The sequence below is a fragment of the Vitis riparia genome, chromosome 10 (assembly GCF_004353265.1).
Source record: "Vitis riparia cultivar Riparia Gloire de Montpellier isolate 1030 chromosome 10, EGFV_Vit.rip_1.0, whole genome shotgun sequence".
Taxonomy (NCBI): Eukaryota; Viridiplantae; Streptophyta; class Magnoliopsida; order Vitales; family Vitaceae; genus Vitis; species Vitis riparia.
Window position 1 is genome coordinate 18,042,683 of NC_048440.1, and position 25,794 is coordinate 18,068,476.

Genomic DNA, 25,794 nt, shown 5'->3' on the forward strand with positions numbered 1-25,794 from the left:
TCCTCAATCTATCGTAAATTTCCGATTGCGCCACTCTCTGTCTCACACACTGACACTGCTCTGCGTACGGATGCTTCTGGACTTTTCCTCATGGAAATCAATATTTTTTTATTTTAAAAATAATTAAAATAAATATAAAAAAATTCCTGCTAAAGACATCATTATAATTTAATTTAAATTAAATTTCATTTTTATTTCTGAAAATACAAATTAATGTGAAAACTATTACCCATTATCAAAAATCCTATGGTGATTCTTTTTATGGTATGAGCTTATAACTTTTTATAGATGTTAAAATTTATGTTTTTCATGATAAGAATTTAATTTTTTAAATTAAAATGGTTTACTTAAATGATTTATTTCATATGTAAAAAATTCTAAATGAATTTGAAATACTTTATTAAGAAAATGAAATATAGAGGGAATATTTCACAAATTTCAGTTGCTTTTATCCTATTTAACAAAAAAAATATTTTAAGAAATATATTAAAAAATAAAAAGTATTTTCAGAAACATACTCAAAAAAGGAAAAATGAAATCAGAATATATAAAATTTTAAATATTTCTAAATTTGTGAAAATAAATTTATTTTTTGAATTTGGGATGGATATTTGAATTAAAACGAAAAAATAATTCCCAATATAAATTTGAAACTGGAATTGATTCAACATTTCCAGGCTGACCCGCCAGATTCCTTCAAAAGCGAGCAAGCCGAGCTTAGCCGAGTCGAGTGAGCCTGCTTCATCTCTTCCTTTCTCTTTATCTTCCATATAAATTTTGGCTCCACAGTTACGCCAAAAATCAAAAGGTTTTTCTTTTTCTTACCCATTTTGCCGCCATTAAAGTGGTTTTCAAGCTCTGGAACTTTGATTCTCTTCACTGAACAACAACTTTGTGTAATAGAAAATGAAATTGCTGCAGGAAATACACTAGGAAAATCTACCAACCATGTGTGAGGAAAAGAAACACAGGAGCTCCGATGCTGAAGCGCATTCTCTCGCTGTTCAACGCTTGAAGCAGTGTCAAAGGCCTTTGTCTACTTCCATTCTCCTTCTCTGTCTCTTTCTCTCGGTGGGCTACAATGGGTTCCGTATATTCTATGTAAAGCTTCCTTTTTTGGCTGACGTACAGGTGGGGGACTCCAATAAGTCGCCGGAGAATGCTGCCGGGGGAACGCAGGCAAAGACGAAATGGTCGTCTTCTTCGGCGAAGCTTTCTTCTTCTTCTTTGTTGTATGCAGTGAAAGAAGAGCAACCTCCGGTAATCCGGAAGATCCGTTTGCCCCCTTTGAAGAAATTGGAGAGTTCGGACCTACCCGTCAAGGATTCTTCCCCGAATACGCTGAGAGGGGTCCCGAAAAGAGGTTCAGTGTTCAAGATTCTGCGGCCCGGAAACAGGTCTAGATGGTTTTCTGGGAGAGTGAAGGAGTTTTTCGGGGATTCTTCGTGCAAATTTCGGTTTTTCATGACTTGGATTTCTTCATTGGAGTCGTTTGGTGAGAGGGAATTTTTTACAGTAGAGAGTATGTTTAAATCACACCCAAACGCTTGTCTGGTTATAGTTTCGAATTCCTTGGATTCTAGCGGGGGAACACAATTGCTAAATCCTTTTGGGGAAAAAGGATTCCGAGTAATTGCGGTTTCTCCTGATTTTGATTATATATTCAAGAACACCATGGGCGAAGTGTGGTTTAATAGGTTGAAGAAACGGAAGATTAATCCTGGTGAAATTTCACTGGGTCAAAACCTCTCCAATTTGCTTAGACTTGCATTATTGTACAAATTTGGTGGAATTTACATGGACACAGATTTTGTAGTATTGAAGAGTTTCTCAGGTCTGAGAAATGTGATAGGAGCACAGACCATGGATCTCGCAACCGGAAACTGGAGCCGGTTGAATAACGCAGTGATGATCTTTGATGAGCAGCACCCCCTTCTTCTGAAATTCATTGAAGAATTCGCACTCACATTCAATGGGAACAAGTGGGGTCACAATGGTCCTTACTTGGTTTCAAGGGTTGTTTCAAAGGTCAGTGGAAGAACCGGATTCAATTTCACAGTCTTGCCCCCTCCTGCATTTTATCCAGTTGACTGGAGTAAGATTCCCAGTTTCTTCAAGGGGCCGGGGGATAAGCCCCATTCTAAGTGGTTGGCTGGAAAGCTCCTACATGTTAGGATGCAAAGCTTTGCAGTGCACCTGTGGAACAGACACAGTAATAATCTCAAGGCGGAAAAGGGTAGCATCATGGATCATCTGGTGTCGGATTCTTGTGTCTTCTGCAATTCATCAGTGTCAGCTTTGTAAGTATCAACAAGGATGACAATCATATATCATCTCATTGTAGTATTTTCTGCAATTTTTCTTTCTTGTTCGTTTGTGGTTATGGACCAACTCAGTTCATTCCACCATTACAGTCCTGAAGAAAATTGTGATAGAAAATGAAAAAGAGATTGTCTATAAAAATCTTCCTCTTGATGGGAAATTTTCAGTTTGACTCTTTTGAATTCTTATGCTTGTATCTTCTCACAGTAGATGAAAGAGCGGAAGAAAAGAAATCTGTTTTGACATTTCCTTTCTTTTTTTTAATGTTCATCATTCATGTCCACCTAAAAAGAATGAGTTATGCAGGCGCTGTCTCAGATTCAAATCAATGTATAATACCTATTTTCTTGTATCTGCATCACTTGGATACCCGATAATCTGTGGCTCTCCACTTATATTGTAGTCCACGCTTACCCGTTAAATGAGCTAGCTAGTCCCTGCCCTAAGTAAAGGCTAGAGCAGCTGGCTTCATGATCATCTTCATGTTTCATGTTTTAAACTTAAATGGACTCTGGAATAAAAATACTGGCACCTTGTTGCACGAGGGTCCCTTATTTATCTTGAGGAGTTGACTATCAAGTTAAATTGTCAATTTTTATTCAGATCATTCCCCATATCATACTTGCATATTTCTTATATTATTACTTGATTTTTGGCTGTAGCTGATCAGATTCATACCGATATGATTGTTTTTTTATATCCTTTTTCTTTTATATTTTTTGGAGTTTAGATCACGCAAATTTGGTGATCTACTGACAATTAATTATGCATTGTATTAGTTAAAACACGAACTTTTGCTGATTGTCCAAAGTATGATCATGCATCTTTGGCTGGAACTCAGGTAACAACTGGCAAAGCATTTCTGACTTGTGTGTTCTAGATATTCTCTTATCCCATTTATAAATGAAAAAAGCTAAAACAAACGTATAAATGAAAGGATCAACATCTCAAATCTTAGTCAATAACTTGTTGATCAATTCTTTCTTTGTTTGTTTATCACATTACAAAAGAAAACGTCAATTCGGTTTACTGATTCAAAAGAGTTGTTAGTAGCAAGCTCAATATTAAGGGCAACTTGCACCTGAATTGAACTAGAAATGCATGTGTCCGTATCAACTGGCGAGCCATCGTTGAGGAGATTGGTTTGACTTTTTCAAAGCAAATTAAAGTACATGGGGCGAGTCCAGCTGGCTACCAATCTTGCTCATTCATTTAGGATAAATGTATGGGAAATATGAGGAAATGGTGCATTATTTTTGTATTAGATATGTCTGTGTAACATGGAATTCAAGTATTCTTTCATGGGCTCAAATGTGTTTTGGGAAGACTTTATTTTGGTTAGTAATAGGTATAGTAGTTTACAGTGGGTGCACATGGCTATATTCCCTTAGTTCTGCAGATGGTGCATGTCATGGCTATTTAATTTGTCTTGTTCAGTGTTTCTACAGGTCAACATGGTGCTTGTCATCCTCAAGAGGAGACTGAGTTAGGTGAGTGGTGAAATTGTAAGAGCCTTGTGGACATAAATCAACCACTGGGCATTAATGATTGAATAAATCTTAACCTTTCTCAATCATTTTCCCCCATTCTTTTTGGTAAATAACTCTTTATGAATTGTCCTTGTCATCAATTTGTTTTGTTTTCAGTGCATGTGGCCTTTATGCTGCTTCACTTTCAGCATTACAATGTCACCATATTCATCCTTCTGTGGCTGTACTCACTGGATCTCCAAAACTAATATCCCATTAACAACAGATGCTGCTGACTTTTTGGTTTTTTCCTTTAAAATCCATATGATCTCATTAACAAAAAGTGGAGAAGGACCTTAGCCTGTTGTGTATCGATCGTCTTGAACCCATAAAATGGAGGAAAAATCATTCAATTAAGAGAACCTTTACCAGGAGTTAGGATGTAGGTCCTTCTAGGGGTAGAATATCAACCAGTTGAGCTATGGCCTTGGCTCAAAGCCATGACCAAGTCTAAAAGTTTTGTGATATAATAATGCTGGAATAGATAGCTGCAATGAGTTCCATTTCCAATTTCTGTTTATTTTTTGTCTTCACCAAATTACAGAAAAATTGTATCAAAAGGGCTATCTATGAGAACATTTAAGCAATCATCATTCAGACAATTCAGTATTAAATAGACAAACCGGAATGATCGTGAAAACAGAATTGATGCAGGTTTACTGCCAACATGATTTAATGTTTACAACTCTATTGTCCCTCCAGTTTCTCCCTTATTTTCTGCAATTGGAGATATTGTAATAACATATAAAGGGCTAGAGACAAACTATAAGGTATAATTTCTATTAGTTTGATAAAACAACTTCAATGTGAATTCATATACCTATAAATTTTCAGGGTGGATGATTCTTAAAGGAACAGATGTACGCTCGCTCTGGCAATACAACTTCCTGCTAAAAAACAATTTCCAGCCTCCTCCTGCTTGACTAGTGAAAAATTCTGTTGGGTGAATATCACTTAACTACAACAGCAGGGATTCTTACAACATGCTGCATTGTGCTGCACTCATAGGAGATGAAACCTGGATTTGTTCTGTAGTTACAAGCTTTGCAATTGAAGATTGTGGTTCAGCATAAGCACGCTCTAGCCACTTGGTTCTTTCTGCACTAGATGCTCTACATCTCTGAGCTCCAATTCTCCTCCTCGCCTTTCTTTCTCATTCTTAAATAGCATTTCAATCTCCTCCAAAGTCTTCCCTTTGGTTTCTGGCACACACATGTATACAAAAGCTATAGACAGAGCTGAAATCCCTGAAAAGACAAAGAAGGTTCCTGCTACTGTAATTGCACGAGCAACAGAAAGGAACGACATAGCAATGGTGCCACTACTAACCCTGCTCCCCACTGCCCCGAGAGCTGATGCTTGAGCACGAAGCCTAAGAGGGAAGATTTCAGAGGACAAGACCCAACAAATTGGGCCAATTCCCACTGAGAAGAAAGCCACATTCCCACAAACTGATAAGATTGCTAATTTGATCCCAAGTGGTCCATTCCCCAGTAATGATAGAGTAAGGCCCAGGCCAAACAAACAGGTGGTCATTCCAATTGTGCTCACATAAAGAAGCGGCTTTCTGCCCACTCTGTCAATGAGAAATATTGCTACTAAGATGAACATCGTTTTAGTAAACCCGACAGCAACAGTTGCAGCCAGCAGCCCAGCATTACCCTTTATTCCAGCATCTTTGAAAATTGTCGGGCTATAATACACAGTTGCATCAATACCTGTAATCTGTTGGAAACACTGGATTCCACAGCCAGTAATCAGCATCCGTCTAACAGAAGGAGAAGGACAAAAGAGTTCTCGCCAGACAGCTTTCTGTTCATGCCTCATGGCATTAGCAATCCCAGCAGCTTGCTGTATTTCCACCAACCTGTCTTCCACTTCTATTTCACTCACATTTGTCTTTAACAACACCAATCTTGCTTCTTCAATCCGGTTTTGCATAACCAGCCACCTTGGAGATTCGGGGATAATAAATAGAGCCAGTCCAATGAAAACTGAGGGGAGGATTCCCACACCAAGCATGATCCTCCAGTTTATATGTACTGGAAGTCCTGAAAATGCATAGTTGGAGACATACCCTAGAAGAATTCCTAGATTAATGAAAATCTCAGGGAAGGAGGTAAGAGATCCTCTAGCAATGGCAGGCGATATCTCAGCAATGTATACAGGTGCAATCATGATTCCAAAGCCTATCCCCACCCCAGCCAAGAGTCGGCCTACTATTAGTACTGGGAAAGAAGGAGCAAGAGCCATTACTGCCGCACCTGTTTGAAAGACAAAGGCTGCCAAGGCTATTGTCCATTTCCTACCAATTGCATCCGATGTTTTCCCCCCAGCAAGGCTACCCAAAAGCGAAATTATGCTTAAACATCCAACAAGGACTTCTTCTTGTACCTCTGTTATCTTGAGATCTTCCTGAATGAATAGAATTGCTCCACTCATCACACCCACATCTGCAGATTTAAAACTATACATTAGAGTTTAGATTACATGCAAGAAAGAAAAGGTTCAGATGTAGGTCATAAGGACCATATTAATAAATTAATAGGATACAACAAAGCCATTACATACTGTTTTTCCCATATGGGTAGGGCTTTTGGTGGTCATATGCAATGAGCTGATTGTGAACAGCTTAGATTCCTAAAACTAGTTTTATGACACAGAATTGTGCATGTTTTTATGTTCTTATAGCTCGGAACATTAGCATAGAGAAGAATGTTAATCAGGCTAAACACCATTTGACCAAACAAAAACATAGCAAGCTTGAACAGCTAGTGGAGCATAGGCCAAACTTGAGGTCAGTTAGAGCTTCTACTCAACTTTGATCCAAGTTGACATAGATCACCTTTTTGCACTCCTGGATGGATACTTCCCAACAAGGTTCAACACATGATGCCAATTTCAATTAAATAGAGTAAGTAATCCAATATATTCTTACAAGCTTCCATTTAGATTTTGTTAATTAAACATTATCAGTATCTCATTTCACAGTGAACACTTTGATAATTCCTAAACCATCCTTCCCATGCATTACTCAAAAGGAATTTTCCAGATCTCCTAAAATTCTTAGTGGAATTGAAATTAGGCGACAAATTAATCAGTCTGCTTCCCCAATCTAGAATTAAATATTAATCAATATTTCCTCACACCCAATAAAGAATTTTCTAATGAAATCAAGCGATCCAAAGCATATAAAGAACAAAGCAGCTTAAGACACACTGAAAAAAAAAAAGGTAAAAGAGGGAAACCGACCGTATCCGAGAAGCACGGAATTGAGAGAGGCAAAGACGGCACAAACAAACACATATTTATTGGTGGAGGTGTTGGCTTGTGGATGACAAGGTGAGACTCCATCTTCATTCCTGATCTCAGAATCCATTCTTGTGTAGGCGCTTTTGCTTCCAACCCCATTTCCATTCCCACTTTCCAGTACACCCACCAAGCCCATTTTCACAGAGTACTCAGATCTAAAATAGAGGGTTTTATACTTTGTTGGGCACTTCGTTTTCCCAGCAACCAAACAGCTTGTTACGGCACGAGCAAGAAACGTAGCGAGAAAGTGTTGTCCACCACGGACATACACTGCGGTTTGTTGTTGGCTCACATTTCTGAGCTTTCAGAAGAAATACCGAATCCTTGGAGCGTCGAGTTCAACAAGTAAATTCCCCAATTGACCCAATGAAACGACACCGTTCCGAATGACCGTGTCGGGAGGGTGTTATACGTTTTGTTTTATCCCTAAAATAGAAACGTGTTTTGCTGTCCCAGTCTCTCGATCTGAATACGTCACATTTAATAAAAGATAAATCTTTAATAAAAAAAATTGGATTTTCCTTTTTGATATTTTAGATATTCTAATTTAATGTCGGACAACGTGGAAACATTTAATGATGTTTTTGGTGACCGAAAATTTAGTCGACAAATGAATAAGAATGTGATTAATATAGAAAAATATAAGAAAAAAAAAGGAAAATAGTTTTTTTAAAAGGTAAGAAATTTTTTTAAAAATGGTTTAAAATGAAAACCATTTTTTTATTTATAAAAATTTTATGGAAATAATTTTTAAAATTTGATTTGAAAACATTTTTTTTTTTAAAAGTTTTATATATTTTAAATTATTTTTATAAATTGGTCCAAGCAATAATTGAAAATATGAAGAGATGGCTTTATAAAATTTATTTGAAAAACAAGTTTTTTTATATAATTAATCTAATGTGGGTAACTGAAGAATGATTTGAAAATATTTTTGTTGTTGGGTAACTGAATGAATAATAAGCCAAGGAAATTATTATTGATATTTAAGTTTCTAAATAACATTTTATTAATAAAAACAATTGATAAGCAATTTTAGGAATTTTTATAAAAACGTTCACGATTTTAAAACTTTTGGTGCGTCATATTCAAGATGGGCTGGTCATATTCAAAGATCCACTGTTATGTTTGCCCAACTTGGCGAAACTTCTGCCAGCCAGAGCAAAGTGCCATTAGGCCCATTCTCGGTCCAGCTCTGCATTCAGGCCCGCTATGAAATGGAAGGCCCACATCCCTCGTCAACTTCACATATATTGAGTAAATTTAAATAAACATTTCTTTCCCTTATTCTTATAATTTTGCTTAGAATTTTGATGAATGGCTCGAGACGCACAAAAGGAGGCTTTCTTCATCCTCTACCTATGTTGTGAAGGAAAAGCCCAAAACTAATTCTAATGAATAATGAAACTTCATAGTATCTTTATGTTTGAGTGCTAAGTAGTTTGCATTTTCGTATGTATGCCTATTTTATTGAATCTCTTTTTGATAAAGTGTCCAAATTGTTACGTTTACTATCTTAGGACCATTATAGTTGTGGTCGTCATGGCTTAATTATCCACTCATTTGTCATCAAGACACCGATTTTCTTAATTTTTTAGTATTAGATAAATATCATTCCTCATACATGATCTTACGACTTTGAAAAGACTTGCATTTTTTTGTAATCAATCATTTAATCATAATCATTATGGCCCCCTTAATAAGGACTAATTGTCTGATGAAATTATAAATATACCATTACATAGATTGACGACACTTTTCAAACTAATAATTTTAAATATTAAATATGTAATAATATTTTATCAATCAACCAAATTGCATCTTGGGTTTTTTTTTTTTATAATGTTAATTAGATTTAATTAAAATATTTTTAAAATTTTGAATAGAGATGCCTATGTTGTCTCTCATTTATAACTTATGAAGCATAAAGAAAGCATTTTATGGTTTTGAAACCATGATAGTTAGGGTTTAAAATTCCCTTTCAATCATTCCAAATTTTCAAAAAAAACCCAAACTTATTTTCATTCTTTAGATTGAAATTCATAGGAGGTGATTGGGACGAAATTTGAAAAAGAAAAAAAAGATTAATATTTATAAAAAGGGGTGGAGCGAATGATGGTTTCAAACATATCCAAACATAGATATTGTTATACAAAAATGGCTATTTTAACCCAAAATTCTAAAATATAAGATTTAAATTTTTAATGCATTTTTTGACCTTGAGAGGTTGCATTGAATTGAGATTAATTTTTGAAATCATTTGAGATAACAATTTCTTTGGTAAAACTAAAAGCACTTAAAATAATAAAAATATTCTATTAAAAAAAGGTGAAATGATGCACATATTTGAAAAATAAATAAATTTTATCTATTAAAAATTACATATATAATTTCATTTTAATATTCTTATCTTCGCATGTTTATCCAAAAAAGTGCTTAAAGTGAGATAGAAGATTGAAATTTTTTATCTAAGTATATTTTTGTGTAAAAAAATGTTATATTTTATATTTTAAAAATACAAAATCCATTTTTCAATTCCCTTTTAATCAAAACCCTTTTTGGTAATTATTTTTAAAAATAATTTTAAAAACTAGTTTATAAGAACAATTCAATTATCTTTATTGTTTTACAAAATAAAACTTTATCTAGTAACTTAAAATATGTTTAACATATTTTTTATATTTTAAAATAAAACCTAAAGTGTTTTAACATATATATATATATTTATTCAAATAGTTATTAGAAAATGATTGAAAATTATTAAAATATATATTTTAAAAATATTTTATTAAAAAATGTGTTTTCATAACCTCATATATAAAAAAAAAAAATCATAAAATAAAAATTTAAGTTTATAAAATACAAATTTCAAGTAACTATTAAAAAAAAAAATAGTATTTAATGCATTTTTTTTATTACATTTGACAATTTAAGTATAGATATAACTAATACCTTTAATCATCACTTAGTGTATGAAATTTGAATAATTTAAAAAAATTTTGATTTTATAATTATTTTTATATGGGTGTAAATAAAAACCTGTTTTATGATCGTCTATTTTTATTATGAAAAATAAAAATTATTTTCCAAAACGGTCGCTACACCGTCTAAAATCACCCCAAAAATTCAATGGTATCGAAAATTAATAATCTAAAATCATGGTTATTAGTGTTGGAAAATACAAAGGATGAAAGAACCACGATTATTATACTACATGCTTGATCAGATTTGCCACGTGTCCGCCATCCCAAGCGCTCGTACCCTACTTCAATTCCTCAAAGGGAACACGAGAACCCATACCCTCCGCTAATTCAATCTTCTCCCCACAAGCCCTTTCCTTCCAGTCTCCACTTCCCGCGACACCATAAGAGTGTAGATACAAGCTCTCCACCAATCCGTATCAATCAATCGGAACATGACAGCGGACACTCTCTCACTCCCAAACGGCGTCGTCTCGAACGGAGATCCGAAGCAAAACTCCAACGCCTCCACCAAGAAATCGCGAGAGAGCGAAAGGCGTCGAAGGAGGCGAAAGCAGAAGAAGAATAACAAGGCTTCTAAGGCGTTCGACGCCACCGCCGGTGACGACAGCGATGGCGGAGACGATGATGCCAAGGAAAACAATGATCCTCAACAAGTATATTTACTTATCCGATTCTCTATGCATTTTAGGGTTTTTTTGTATGTGTGTTTTGCTTCAATTGGATTATATTAGTAACTTTAGAAATTTGTTTGATTCGGAAGATATTTAATTGATTCCTGAGATAGATCTGCCAATTAGGGTTTTATCTAGTGGTGTTTAGTGTGTGGGTTAAATTTTACGTTTATGTTCGTTAATGCTCCGCTTGGTTATTTAGAAACTGGAAAGAAATAGGAGCGAGAGGTAAACCTGAACTGTTGCGGATGATTTATTGCCAAGAAAATGAAGGGAACTTAACAATTGAAAATTCTAGCGCTAGAATTTTCACTGTTGGGAGCTAAGACATATTTTTGTCGTAGAAGTTGATTTTTCATTTTGTTGTTCTTAGAAATGGGAGAATGTAAAGAGGCTCGAAGTTCTATTTTCTTATATTTTCCCGTATGTTTCTTCAGCAACCAAAGTTCTACATTCAATTTAGACACCCATTGGTTGGTTATTCAGAAGCTGGAGGGCAAGAAAAGGGTGCTTCAAAGTTCAAACCATATATTCTTTTTCTTTCTTTTTCTTTTTTCAAATTACTTAGGATCTAAACATGGGAAGGTACAATAATTTTTAGTTTTATTGGAGTTCAAATAGAGCCTCCTATTTTCTCAATTCATGGGCATGCAAATTGAATAAAGTGGTTTAGCTTTCTGTAGATTTTGCTTATTTTCTCAATTCATGGGCATGCAAATTGAATAAAGCGGTTTAGCTTTCTGTAGATTTTGGTTCAACATTTTCTTACAATTTTATTTTATCAATTAAATCCTGAAAACTTTTACATCTGAATCTCATTAAATGCTTATTTTTGAATTAGTTTGAGGGATAGGGGATTGTACCACATTTTCATTGTATACATGCTTTATAAGTCTACTAATGCTGGTACCTTCAAATTATTAGGCTGTGGAGAAAGTTGAAGTGGAATATGTCCCGGAAAAGGCTGAACTAGATGATAATGATGAGGAATTTCGAAAGATATTTGAGAAATTTAATTTCCATGATATTGCCGGGTTAGAGGTAAAAGATTTACCATTAGTTTTCTTGGGAAATTTTTTTATCCAATATGGTAATTTTAAAGATTTATTTTGTACTCATTCAGGAGAATGATAAAAAGGATGAAACTGCCCCTGCTGCAGCATTGAACAAGAAAGCTGACTCAGATTCTGAAGAGGAAGAACAGGATGCACAACAAAAAGAGAAAGGTGGCCTTTCAAATAAAAAGAAAAAGGTTATGCTTCCCTCTGAAATCTTGTTGTTATCATATTAGTGTTTTGGCCAGTTCATTGTTGTAGGGGCTAAACAAATTAAATTTTCTTCTTTCAGCTACAACGACGGATGAAGATTGCTGAACTGAAACAAATCTGCTCAAGGCCTGATGTTGTGGAGGTGGGAATGAATGTTTAATTGCTTGGCGTTTTATGCATTAATTTTTCAGTCCTATTTTTTTGATAGGCAATAAGAATAATATATTATATCAACAAGAGCCAAAAAAGGCTCTGCTCAAGGCCTGTCGTTGTGGAGGTGGGAATGAATGTTTAGTTGGTTGGTGTTTTATACATTAACTTTTAGGTCCTTTTGTTTTGATAGGCAGTAAGAATAATGTATTATATCAACAAGCTCCAAAAAAACAGTGGTCTAAGGTACACAGGACGTATACAAAGAGCACTAAAGGATAAAAAGAAACCCCCTCCCTTAGCAAGAGCCCAACTAATTTTTGGGTCTTTATGGTATTACATTTTCTTGTGATCTTGATATGGTTCCTCTTGCATGTATTGGTGGAGTCATTGGGTTGAATGATGCTCAGCTTTTTCAGAGAACATTATTATTACTTATAGTTTCTGATTTCTATTCATTTAAAAATTCTACCAAACTCCTCAGTCCCTATAATATATGGCATGCTTCCAGTTAGAAATCATTACACCTGGTTTTGTAATGGTAGAATCTATATTTGCTAATTCTATCAAACATTTCTAGTAACGATTGATGCATTTTGTTTCTTCGATTGACCAATTAAATGAAATTTGTCACGTACTTCTCAGTGGAGATTTCTTATTTGGCCTACTTCCTTCAGCACTTGCCATCTTGTTTTTGCTTTCTTTAATTTTCTTTACCACTTTTATGTATTTTTTTTGGTTCGTATGTTTGCTGGGGTGGATTACCTCTCTCTCTCTCTCTCTCTCTCTATATATATATATATATAAAGAATTTTCTCATTTCCTTGAGTTCTTTTAACTTCTTTTAGTTTTTACTCTTAAAATTGGAATATTGATTAAGTGTTTTTTTGGGGAAAGTGAAGGCCATAGCTTGGTATACTTTTTTCTTAAGAAGTTAAATCTTTTCCCATTTTGTTCTTTTATTTGATTAGCTATAGCTAACAAAACCTTTGATACAATATGGGATCAGTGCTCTTTAAAATAACTCCTTATGTCTTACACTTGTATACATGGTTAGGATTCAAAATAGTCTTTTGACCTTAATTCTTTTATGATAATAATGGAGAAATAAAAGTATAGAAACACCTTACTTTGCCATCAACTAAATCCATGCAACAAGGAGCATGCCAGCCTTCTTTCAAAAGCCTGCTTGGATGATATTTGTTCTTAGTTCTTACTTGCAGAAGATTGAGATCTTTCATTCTTCTTCCACTATTTGTGGTTTCAAAATTTTATATATCCTCATCTAATTTAATTATTTAGGTTCTTTATGTGGCTTCTGCTGCTGATGTTGTTATTATCACCATCTAGTTATTTATTTATGTTTATTGACCTTCTTTTCAGGTGTGGGATGCTACTGCGGCAGACCCTAAGTTGTTGGTGTTTTTGAAATCATACCGAAATACTGTTCCTGTACCAAGGCATTGGTGTCAAAAAAGGAAGTTCTTGCAGGTTAGTCATTATTGCTAAAATAAATACTGCAAGTTAAAATATGTATGCATGATTGATGGGCATAATCAACATGAGGGGTTTAGGGAAGAGGGAGAGGGAAGATAACGTCGATAAGGTTTCTCTTATATATATGTATGTGGTTCTTGCAGGGGAACGGCTGTGACACTCATGGAGCCTGGACTTGTAGGTGTTTGGCAAAGGGGACCCTTGAATGGTTTCTCTTTTAACATGTTTGTTAGTGTGGGTGGGAATATGGACCATTAAACGATGCTATTCATGGGGGAAACCACTAGCATAAAATATTTTTTCTGCATGCTAGATATTGGGGATTGTTCATTGGCAGGGTGCTAATATATCTGCTTTGAATTTTCAGATGCCTTTCCATTTTGCCTAGTGCTCGGGCTGAATATGTTCTTTATACTACAGATGTTACTGGGTGTTACTGGCTTCTAACATTCTATGCCTTTTGTCACTAACTTGATTTGTGTGCAGAAAATTTCTAATAATTTATAAGTTGAGTAGGCTATTTAAAAAAAAGGTTGAGTAACTTGCATCTCATCGGGTTTTGGATTTATTTTGCAGGGAAAGCGTGGTATTGAGAAACAGCCTTTTCAACTTCCTGATTTCATTGCTGCTACAGGAATTGAGAAAATTAGACAGGTAAAAAAAAAAATTCAATTTAGTAATTCTCTAGCAGAATTCTCGAGTGATGCCACAATTGTTCAAATCTTGGAATATAAAACAAGCTTTCAACTTTTGTATTTTTTGTCTTCTAAATTCTAAATTTTGTTTCTCTATGATAAGCTCTTGCAAAGTTCAAAACCTTATTGTCATTTGACGAGGTGTTAGGCACAATCACAATTTCTCTTTCTCCAGATTGGTCCTGAAACTTATTTCCAGTTGAAGTCAACAAATGGATCCTTATTTACCATTTCCTTCCTGTCCTGCATATTGCCCTTGGACAATATGCAACACTTCCTTAGCTCTCAACTGCTGCTACCACTGAACATCCCTACAAAAATTTGGGGGATTTCCATATGCATCTTGTCAAACCTACTAAGTGTAACTTCTTGTACTGTCTATTGATGTTCTCATGCAGGCTTACATTGAAAAAGAGGATAGTAAGAAGTTGAAACAGAAGCAACGTGAACGTATGCAGCCAAAGATGGGAAAAATGGACATTGATTATCAGGTTTCTTCTCTCTCTCTAGATTTTTTATTTGTCTTTCAATTTTAATATTTTCCTGTTCCCATGATTTGAGCAGGTTCCCTTCTTGCATAATTATCATATATTTATTGTCTTGTACTTGACACTGTATCTGACATTCCTGTTTGCAGGTTCTCCATGATGCGTTCTTCAAATATCAAACTAAGCCAAAGCTGACAAATCATGGTGATTTATATCATGAAGGAAAGGAGTTCGAGGTATGACTCATTTACATTCTTTCTATTCATTTTTTATGGCAACTCAAATCATGGTGATATATTTTTTAATGATCTTTTAATATTAAACTTTGTAAGTTTGCTGATATGAATCTGTTTACTTAAAAAAATGGTATTTTTAGCAAATCTCAAGGGGTATGCTTAGCAAATTTCCTAATCATGTTTAATAGAGTTGTGCAATTTTTTAGTTTCAATTTTATTATTAAGGTTTGCATCTGAGAGAGAGGAATTTTGGAGGGGAATAGCTGAAGTACAGTGAATATGAAAAGGGTTGGTTTTCTAAGGTGATGAAAGGCAACCGCCATAAGAGCTAGGACTGTACCAAACTTGGCAGGGATTTTGTAAGCACAGTACCTTTATATTAGGGAGGGTTTGGGATTCAGGTTTAGTTTAGACATGTGATGTGGAAATGAGCTCCTTAAAGAAATTTTCCTTTTGTTTGGAAGTGCCATAAAGTGTGGGTAGCGGGATTATCTATGGTGGAGGTGGAGTGGGGTAGATACTTCTTGGGATCCAAGGATTTGAGGTTTATGACACCTCTCCTTGATTAGGAACAGGATGTGATTAGGGACTTCTTTGGAACTAGCAATTATGGTTTTGGGATTTAGAAATTTAGGGATTTTTAATAAGGTCCTTTTGGGTAAGTGGTCTTAGAGATTTGCGACTGAAAGAAATCCTTTTTGAAAATGTGTAATTATTGGCAAGTATGGGCAAGAAGATGGGGGTTGGTGCACAAATGGGATGAGAAAGAGATATGGAGTGGGGGTTTGGAAAGCAATCAGAAATGGTTGGGAGGCTTTCAAAGTTAGAACTCGCTTCAGGGTTAGTTTTGGGAATAGGGTGAAGTTCTGGAAGGATAGTTGGTGCGGGGATTTGCCGTTGAGGGACGTTTTCCTGAATCTTTTTTCTATAACCTCCTTTAAAGATGCTCTGTGTGGTTGATGTTTGGGATGTTGGTAGTTGGAATCTTAGGTTTATTAGACAGTTGAATGATTGAGAGTTGAAGGAAGTATACAACTTCTTTGGGAGGCTGCATGATTATTCCCTTTTTATGGATTCTGAGGACATAGTGGAGTGGACGGACACAAAGAGCGGTGTTTTTTTAGTAAGTCTTTCTACTCCTCCTTGGCTACTGGGGAGCAAATCTTTTCCCTCATGGTATAGTTTGGAACTTTTGGGCTCTTTTTAGAGTCAGCTTCTTTGCTTGGGAGGCAACTTGGGTCAAGATTTTGACTCAAGATCAGCTTAGAAAGAGGGGTTGGAAGATGCTTAATAGATGCTACATGTGCAAAGGAGAAGAAAAGACGAGTGATCATAGTCTTCTTCATTGTCTGAAAGCTCGTATTTTGTGGCAGCTGATTTTTGCTTTATTTGGTGTAGAATGGGTGATGCACTCTTTGGTTGGTAAAAAAAAAAGGAAAAGGCTTGGAGGTTGCTCCTTTATGCCTTTTTGGACCATTTGGAGGGAGAGGAATAGGAGAGCCTTTGAGAATTGTGAAAGTTTTGATCATTCTTTTAAAAGTTCTTTTTGTATCTATTTTGAGATTGAGTTAGTTTGCACATTGGAGATAGTTCTATTTTGATGCTTGATTTTATAGATTGGTTAGGAACTTCATAGGGTGCGGTTGTTTGTTTTTGTGTATTCACACATATGGCTTCTTGGTTGCTTGTATACATCATGCATACTCTTTTCTTTTTAATACTATTTTTTTTTTTTTTTTGATTGGAAACGACACAAATATTTATTGATAGACTTTTCTTTTTAATACTATTGCTTTTACCTATCAAAAAAAGGGACTTCTTTGTAACCTTGGGAGAGGTAGAGGATATAGGACTGCTGGTTTTTCACAAAGGTAGCTTTCAATGGGTGGACCGTTTTGCGTGAAGATTCTGATTGTGACAATCTGGTTTATAGAGGTAAGGTAGTGAGCAAATGGTGTTCTTTTATATGTAGAAAGGTGAAGGAGAGTGTGGACTGCCTTGTTTGGTACTGTCCCATTGAATTGCAACCATGTCATTTTCTTTTGTGTGTTGTTGGAATGCAGTGGGCAGTTCCAGGCACTATCAAAGACCTTTTAGCTGGATGGCATTGAATATTTGTGAAGAAGGCATGGGAGCTGGAGGACTATGTTTAATGTGGATAATCTAGAAAGAAAGGAATAGAAAACCTATTGAAGATGAGGAACTACCTCTAACCAAGATAAACATCTTTTCCTTTCCTTCTGGATGTTCTGGTCTGGGTTGGAAATAACTTCTTGAAGTGTTTCTTAGAGGCAAGCTGTTAAAAATATGAGTAAATGTTGATCTCAATCAGTGTGAAGTGGGATTAAAATGCATATGTAAGAAAATGCACTGTGATGTAGTAGTAGTCATGGCTACCTAAAGAGTTGAAATGATGGGATTTGGATACTTCTCTAGTTTATGCTGTTTGTTTATTCTTTTGTTTAGTAGTAATCACTAATCAGTTTCCAATGATACGTGAGAACTCTTTTTATCATCTATGAATTTCCTTCAGCATATGCCATAGCTATGTAGCTTTGGTTCATAATCCAATTGGTTTCTGTGATTTTGTTAGCAACCTAGTTGAGTGTTGTGCTAATATCTTAGGAAAATGCAACTTCTTTTGGAATTCCGTGGTCCTTTTCTCTTAGCCTATAAATTTTGTGCTGGACAAGCCCTTATTATTTAGCTGTTCTTTCCTACTGTCAGCTTTATCTGTATAGTCTGTAGTCCATCCCTTTATTTTCTATCCTTACATTTTATTCATAAGAAAACCTTTTTTTTTTTTTAATAAATAAAGAGATTGTATTAAAAAACCACCAAATCAGTGGCTTAAATTACAAGACAGAAAAACACCCCTCACACCCTAGCAGAACGCCAAGGCCCGAGGAGCAGCCCTACCCACACCCTTAATGGGTTGCCACCCAACCAACAAAATCAACTAAGGTCGAATTCATAAGAAATCTTACAGCTTTCTTTGTTTGTCATACAGGTAAAGCTAAGGGAGATGAAGCCGGGTATGTTGTCACAGGAGCTAAAAGAAGCTCTTGGTATGCCAGAGGGCGCACCTCCCCCATGGCTTATCAATATGCAGGTCAGATGAGCTAATTTCTCGCAATTGATTTTGACCTTTACAGAACCTTCAACTTTGTTTTTTCCTTTAGCTGACTGTTTATTTTTCAGAGATATGGTCCGCCACCATCATATCCACATCTGAAAATCCCTGGGCTGAATGCTCCTATTCCTCCTGGTGCTAGCTTTGGTTATCATCCTGGTGGTTGGGGAAAACCTCCTGTTGATGAAGTGAGTTACTTTCATCATGTAGACTAAATCTATTTACCCTTTTTTTTGTACTGAAATATCATCTAGCATTATTTTCAGATTCTGATTATTTTATTTGTACTTGGTTAAATAGTATGGGCGTCCATTGTATGGAGATGTTTTTGGTGTTCAGCAACAAGAACAACCAAACTATGAGGTACTTTCTCTATCGTTTCTTCTGCTGTATATTATAGATAAATTGTTTCCTAATGTGTTCATTTATTGAAGCTGGATAAAAGGGCAATTTCAGATTGAATTGGTCTTCTTATAAATGTGGATTAGACTAGTTATGCTGTACTCAAATATATGTAATCTTGTTAGCTAACTTTTATTGTTCTAAATAATCAATTCAGGAAGAGCCAGTTGATAAGACTAAGCATTGGGGTGATTTGGAAGAAGAGGAAGAGGAAGAAGAAGAGGAAGAGGAAGAGGAGATCGAGGAAGAGGAATTAGAAGCTGGCATTCAATCTGTGGACAGTCTCTCAAGGTATTCTGTTCTCACTTCCTCTTTAGATCAGCTCCTAGGCTCCCCAAGATTGTATTTTTTTATTTTCTTTTTTCTTTCAAGTTTGATAATTGTCTCCTAAGCACTATTTGGCTTGGGATTCTGTCAATATTTTGTGTGCATATCTGAGCTCACTATTCTATCACACTACTGGCTAGCGTTTATCTTGGTAATTATAGTAATGATGTGAACATAAATTGCCTATAAGTATTGGATGGAAAGGAAATAGAGAGATGGTATGCCACAAAACAGTATAAGATTCTGAAAATAAGAAATAAAACATTTTTAGAGGTTTTTGTTGCAAAGCGCCTTTGATAAGCTAAATTGGGAGATATATATATATATATATATATATATATATATATATATATATATATATATATATATATATATTCTGAAAAGAACTAAAAAGTTGGTTTGAGAGACTCTTCCGTCTTCAGAAAATCTGATACTGTTTTTTGTTGAACTGTCAAATGTAAAATGTGGTTCAAGTATAAATCGATTTGGTGCATTTAATCCATCTTTATATTGATATCAAATTATAAATTTTCATTGTATTGATGGTCTAAGTAGGGGAAGCAGGAAACTTGTATAGCTTGTTCATGGGGAGTGCCTCCTTTTTTGTTAGGTGCTTTTAAACTTCAAAATCAGAAATTGAAGCATTATAAATTTCATCTTGGACTTTGAAGTTATCTTGGTTGTGTTCCTAGTTATTCTAAAAAATATATAGGGCATAGATTTATTGTTCTCTAAGAACATTTTAATTTTGATTTTTAAGGTAAAACCAAACTTCTTTAGGTGGTTCATTTTTTTCCTTGTTTTGCATGTTTGAGAAGAGTGTTCTCAGAATACAAACAAAACATGCAAAGTTTTCTAGTTAATTCCCCATGTTTAGAGGGGTCTGTGTGCTAGCTGTTCTCAGAGAACCTAATTTCTGTGATGGATTTTGTAGCCTGTGCCTTGGTAAAGATTCCCCATGTTCAGAGGACCTAATACATGTATATTAACTACAGTTGTGTTGAGATTATTCTGTAGGTTGTGCACTTCACTATCTTTGTTCTACCTAGACTTTCATCATGTATTAATTAAATATCAAATAAAGTCCTTTTTTCTTTCTAATTCTCTTTGTTGCTAATAAATCTCATTAAAGCAAATTTTCACCAAGTTCTATTTATTGTTTTCATCACATCATGACAAATTGCTTGGTAATTAATTAATGACAGTCTAGGCCATTAATATAGATATGCTGCATGGTTGTTTATGACATGCATAAAGGTTCTTAGTGGGACCATTAGTAAGGAGTCTGGGCAAGTCTTTCTGCATATCATCTTAAGAAACTTGTAATCTTTATTAATGATCACTTTTTTTCCCTCCTCTTATTCAGCACCCCAACTGGTGTTGAGACACCTGATGTTATTGACCTACGTAAGCAACAGAGGAAGGAGCCAGAGAGGCCACTTTATCAAGTGAGTCAATTATCTGAAACTGGTTATTTTTTTTGTCTATTTGTGCTAAATTGCTAATATTGTTCCTAATACCTGTATTAATGATTTATTTGTTTCTCCATTACCTTTTTCTTGTTTTCATCAGGTACTTGAAGAAAAGGAAGAAAAGATTGCACCCGGGACCTTACTTGGAACAACACATACGTATGCATTTTCCTGTCTTAGTAAATTTCCAAATTTTCTGTTTCGAAGAACTCATATGCTATGGTTCTTCCAATACTTGCTTACAAATAAAGTTTTGACCCTTTGCTGTCATCAGGTACGTGGTCAACACTGGCACCCAGGACAAGACAGCTGCCAAAAGGGTAAGGATTTCTCATCTGATGTATCTTTGGTCTATGTATTTTGTTTCTTGCAAATGCAAGACGGCTATTAGGATAACAAACTACTGCCCAGTCTCCTCCTGCAAGGTAGCTAATGTACCATTAGTATTTCTGCATTATCGAGTGTTTCTAAATGTGGATCACCAATTATGCACAACCTTTCTTTCTGCTCAGAATAAGATTGGATTATTTTCCCCATTTTGTTGGTTCACTGGAATTATGATTGTGTATACTTCACTTTTCCTGATTGCAGTAAGTCAATTCTTTTTACAGGTCGATCTGCTTAGGGGTCAGAAAACAGATAAAGTGGATGTCACATTACAACCTGAAGAGCTTGAAGTTCTGGAAAATGTTGTGGCTGCAAAGTAAGTGGTGTCTAGATTCTATTATCTTAGTTTAGTATTCTCAACAGTAGTATTCTTCATAACTTTGGTGCCTTTCACAGGTACGAGGAGGCAAGGGAGGAGGAGAAGCAGCGTAGTCAGCGTGAGGATTTCAGTGACATGGTTGCAGAGGTATATTTCACTGTATTTTGACTTTTATAGGTTTATTTTTTTAACAAAATTTTGACCATGAGATGGGATTCTGGCAGAATGAAAAGAAGAGGAAGAGGAAGATGCAGGAAAAGGAAGGAAAATCAAAGAAAAAGGATTTCAAATTTTAAAGGTGCATGGAATTTTGTCTTCCTAATATTAGGGATGCCTGGTCCATGATGTTTTAAGTTGGTGAAAACCACGTCCCTTACCTGGAGAATCATAGATTTTCTCCCAGTTTGCAGCACTGCCAAACAGTCATGATGGAAATTCTTAAAGCATGTAGCACTAAAATGCAGCATTGTTGTTGAATCTCTTTACAATTTTTGTTCTTTTTGTTTTGTAACTTTTGTTTTCCTTGGGTTCTGCAAATATTACATTTGATTACTTTTTCTGGTGGGTTGACATGTTTGTCCATAGAAAACCGCATCCATGAAAGCACAAGGTATCATGATGGTAGAGCCTACCTTGGAAGTGTTCTAAAGAACTGCATCCACGAAAGCCCAAGATACCATGGTTATAATGTTTACAAAGATCTCATAAGAAGTTTCAATAATTTGAGGGTAAAGAAATATTTTAGACGTTCGCCAAAATCAGTTACCGAGATTGGCAGTAGATTTAGTGCTAGACGGTCGAATTTATGCAACTTGGAAAATTTTAGGTTCTTGTAACTTTTGGAAAGCCATCATAAGAGATTAAGGGTTAGTTTGATGGATGGTTGGGTCTGGTCGCATTTTAATTGGTGTGAATTTTATAAGTATGCAATGAAAGAAAATATATTAAAAGCAAACAAGAAAAGGCGCATTAAAGCACACAATGTATATAATCTCACATTCTTTTCTTGGAGTTTAACCAATTGACAAAACCTATTATGGATGTTGAATGGCCTTTTGTGAATATTCTAATGCATTCGAAAAAAAACAAAAGAGACATAAAACGAGATTTGATTGCTTGGTTTTACTATTCATGTGAAACCATCTCTTGGTTCTTTTTTTTTTTTTTTTTTTTACTAGGTCTAAAACAAGTACAGGGGAATGGTTCTTCAAGCTTTCTTGGCTTCTTTTTTATGAATGAGTTTTGTCAACTCAAGAGGTTCCTTTTAATTGTAGAGTTCATCAACCAGATCACACCAAATAAGAGATAACCAGTTGCCACAAAAATTTTATTTTGGAACAATGAACGAGTGCACGATCGATTGATTCTTTATCAACTTTGCACATGTAACGTTTATTTGGCAAAATCTGTCCCCTTGTTTTGATCATTTCCCCATGCTATTTTCTATACAAAGAAGCTTACTTTCATTGTGACCTAAGGATTTCATGTTATGTTTTTGGAAAAAGACTTCCTTCTCTGGTACGGAAGCATAAAGAGATCTAATAGAGAACTTATTACACTTGGTTTACATCTAGCTTGTCCTATACTCTTCATCTCCTCTAATTGAAAATGTATGCAACTTTCGTAAAAAGATCTCCACTTAAATTTTCAATTAACTAATTCTCTTGAAAAGTGGGGACTTCATTGAACTTCCTCTCTAATCTGCTCTCATGCCTCTACTACCCAATCATATTTGATGATCGCTACAAAGAATAATATTCGGAAAGACTTCCAAAAACATGTTTTTTCACTATCTATCTTGGACCCTTATGCCATTCTTAACTTCCACATCAAACTTTAGAGCCATCTCACACATCCCTTGAACACCATTTCCTACCTTTTCTCTGAACTTTTCTATTATAATCTATTTCCATAGGGACTCTCTTTCATTTGTGAATCTCCAACTCCATTTACTTAGCATGACCCTCTTTAAAGTAGATAGATTATGGAAACCTAGGTCCCCATCCTTTTTATCTAAGTAGGTGATAGACTAATCAACTAAGAGAGACCTTTTCTCAATTGCTCTATCATCCTATAGGAAATCTCTTTAGATGTGCTCTAGCCTTATGCTTACTCTTCTTGGAACAATGAATACATACATAAAATATATTAGAATAATTGATAATATGCTTTTAATCAGAGCAATTATCCTTTCTTTATATAGACATTGCCTCTTTCATATTGTTAGTCTTTTTTCAAAATCTTCATCCATTGCCTCCCATATCCTCATTGATTTATGAGTAGCTTCCAAAGGAAGGAACAAGTAGGTAGTAGGTAGTTTTCCCACCTTATAATCTAATACAAAAGTTAATCCCTCTACATTAGTTATTCCCCCAATTCATATTAGCTTGTTTTCTCAAAGTTTATTTTTAATTTGGAGATCACTTCAAGCCATATGAAAAGTCAACTCAAACATTCCAATTGCTCATGATTGACACCATAGAAATTAAGATATTGTTGGCACAAAAAAGAAAAAGAAAAAAAGATAAGGCACTTCTATCCATTCCTTACCCCTTCTACCTACCTTGAATTCCAAAATGTAACTCTCTTCTCTAGCTGTACTCAAAATTTGATTGCAAGCCTAAACCATAGGAATGAATAAATAAGTAGATATGAGATCTCCCTACCTCAAATCCCTAGTTTTGAAAGAAGTTGGATAGTGTCTTATTAACCATAATAAAAACATTTGTTGTGAATATGCACCATTTTATCCATCTTTTGACCAAAACTTATTTTAACCACAGACCATAATTAAAAAGTCTTAGTTGACATGATCATATGACTTCGTGATAGCCATTTTGAAAATAACCCCAAAATTGTTGCTCTTTAACCTTGAATTAATGGTCCTATTAGCAATAAAAACAACATATAGAATCTATCTACCCTTTACAAAAGCATTTTGATAGGTTGAAATTATTTTTCTACCACTTTTTTAAGCTTATTTGCTAACAATTTTGATAAAAACTTATTCAATCACCCTACTAATTAAGTTGATAGGCCTAAAATATTTCAAGTATTTTACTCATATTTTTTTAGGATTAAAACCACGAAAGTGACATTTAAGCTTCTTTGAAAGGTGCCTTGATTAGAACTCCCTGAAAAAGACATGCACCACCATCTTTATATAGTTTTAACATGACTACCAAAATGTCATAGTGAAGCCATCTAGGTGTGTTATTCCTACATATAGATTATAAAGGGCAACAAAAACTCCTTATTTGAAAAGGTACTTCCAAGCTCCTAAAATCATTATTTCCTAAGCTTCCAAGCTCATTTCCTAATGCTTAGTCTCCACCTCCTGATTTAGAAAAAAAAAGGTTTAAAAGGCTTGAGACACCTTTGCATTTATCTTGGCCTACTTGGACAACAATTCTGCATTCACTCTTAACTTTGGTCAAGAAATATCTTTTACTATGCCCATTGGCCATTTTATGAAAAAAAATGGTGTTTTAATCCTCACCTCATAACCAGATTTCTTTTGATTTTTGTCTCTACATAGTTTTTATTTTTTTTATTTTTTATTTTTATTGAGGTCTACTTGCTAAATTTTTTTAACATCGTTTTTCTAGCCTTTACTTCTTCAATCAAAAAGATCGTTTCTCTCTCATTAGAGTCCCAAAAAAAGTGCACTAAGATTACCCTTCTAGTCTCTAAAAATCTTCCCACATTTAGAGTTCTAACCATCTTCACTAACATTTCCTACATCTTGGTTTCTTGTAAGCAGACCAAATCCACCTTGTGAGACTTAATCATATACTTAGTTAATCCTTCTCATTGGCCCCCTTAACATTCCAAGAAAGGATCTTTAACTTCATTAGTCAGTAGGTATAAGCTCCCAATTATTCTCCCTGTTGTTGCCCTTCTACCATTCCAAAATAGGATTTTTAATTGGTGCTATCAATGTTATCCTTTATAATTGAAGCTTTAGTCATTCATTTATCTATGTTATGTAGAAATTTTCACTCAAAAGAGTATGTCTTCCAAATACATTGCTTGGTATTGGTGTTCTTCAAGTAAGAGCTTTCATATTTATTAGTGAGCTAGACCAACCAATTTAGATTGACATTGTTGTTCCAATTATTCTTGGATCCAATTCTATGTACTTCCTACGATTTACATTGACCTTGAAATTTTGAGATCATTACAAATTCATACATTGGACCACTTAAGTAAGTATGGTTGAGTTTGTTTGATGAGTAGATGTATTATGGGCTTGATTGGATTTCAGGATTGCTCACAGGCTAAGAAAACATTTTTTTTTTTAAGGAGGAGCATTCAAGGACTCTATAAGATTACTACTGAAGCGACAATCAAATGTCTCCTAAGATGCTCAAGCACTTATAATTAATTTTGTTGGATTTTTCCAATTTAATTTCATTTTTATTATCAAATCGACCCATTAGAGTTTTTAAGAGTATAAATACACTATATATATATATATATATATATGCACCCTTGAGTTTTATTGCCATTATTATTTGTGTATTCTTAATACTTTCAAAGCTCATACTCTAGCAAAGTTTGCTTGTTATGGTTGATTATATCCTCTCAAGACTCTTGGAA

The 25,794-nt window shown here is 34.8% G+C and overlaps 3 protein-coding genes across 3 annotated transcripts; 2 read left to right on the forward strand and 1 right to left on the reverse strand.

Annotated features, from left to right (window-relative positions):
• The first annotated feature begins 789 nt into the window (after nucleotides 1-789).
• Nucleotides 790-2,699, forward strand: LOC117923299 (lactosylceramide 4-alpha-galactosyltransferase). The gene has a single exon (XM_034841524.1). The coding sequence runs from the start codon at nucleotides 949-951 to the stop codon at nucleotides 2,302-2,304; it is 1,356 nt and encodes a 451-aa protein (XP_034697415.1). The 5' UTR covers nucleotides 790-948; the 3' UTR covers nucleotides 2,305-2,699.
• A 1,761-nt stretch (nucleotides 2,700-4,460) lies between these two features.
• Nucleotides 4,461-7,502, reverse strand: LOC117924279 (probable polyol transporter 4). Its single transcript, XM_034842875.1, has 2 exons — nucleotides 7,104-7,502; nucleotides 4,461-6,304 (listed from the first exon to the last, which is right to left on the reverse strand). The coding sequence occupies exons 1-2, from the start codon at nucleotides 7,297-7,299 to the stop codon at nucleotides 4,932-4,934; spliced, it is 1,569 nt and encodes a 522-aa protein (XP_034698766.1). The 5' UTR covers nucleotides 7,300-7,502; the 3' UTR covers nucleotides 4,461-4,931.
• Nucleotides 7,503-10,467: 2,965 nt separating this feature from the next.
• LOC117923816 (splicing factor 3B subunit 2) lies at nucleotides 10,468-21,762 on the forward strand. The gene is made up of 18 exons (XM_034842285.1): nucleotides 10,468-10,800; nucleotides 11,743-11,859; nucleotides 11,942-12,070; nucleotides 12,166-12,228; nucleotides 13,620-13,727; nucleotides 14,310-14,387; nucleotides 14,827-14,919; nucleotides 15,066-15,152; nucleotides 18,163-18,264; nucleotides 18,354-18,473; nucleotides 18,586-18,648; nucleotides 18,845-18,978; nucleotides 20,381-20,462; nucleotides 20,587-20,645; nucleotides 20,761-20,806; nucleotides 21,098-21,189; nucleotides 21,270-21,339; nucleotides 21,417-21,762. Exons 1-18 carry the CDS (start codon nucleotides 10,579-10,581, stop codon nucleotides 21,486-21,488), a joined length of 1,737 nt encoding a protein of 578 aa, XP_034698176.1. The 5' UTR covers nucleotides 10,468-10,578; the 3' UTR covers nucleotides 21,489-21,762.
• Nucleotides 21,763-25,794: the final 4,032 nt, after the last annotated feature.

Coding starts and splice junctions, on each gene's coding strand:
- LOC117923299 (XM_034841524.1), top strand. CDS start 949: ATGTGTGAGGAAAAGAAACACAGGAGCTCCGATGCTGAAGCGCATTCT.
- LOC117924279 (XM_034842875.1), bottom strand. CDS start 7,299: ATGGGCTTGGTGGGTGTACTGGAAAGTGGGAATGGAAATGGGGTTGGA. Junction 6,305..7,103: donor TTCCGTGCTTCTCGGATACG/GTCGGTTTCCCT, acceptor TTAAATCTGCAG/ATGTGGGTGTGATGAGTGGA.
- LOC117923816 (XM_034842285.1), top strand. CDS start 10,579: ATGACAGCGGACACTCTCTCACTCCCAAACGGCGTCGTCTCGAACGGA. Junction 20,646..20,760: donor TTACTTGGAACAACACATAC/GTATGCATTTTC, acceptor TGCTGTCATCAG/GTACGTGGTCAACACTGGCA. Junction 20,807..21,097: donor ACAAGACAGCTGCCAAAAGG/GTAAGGATTTCT, acceptor TTCTTTTTACAG/GTCGATCTGCTTAGGGGTCA.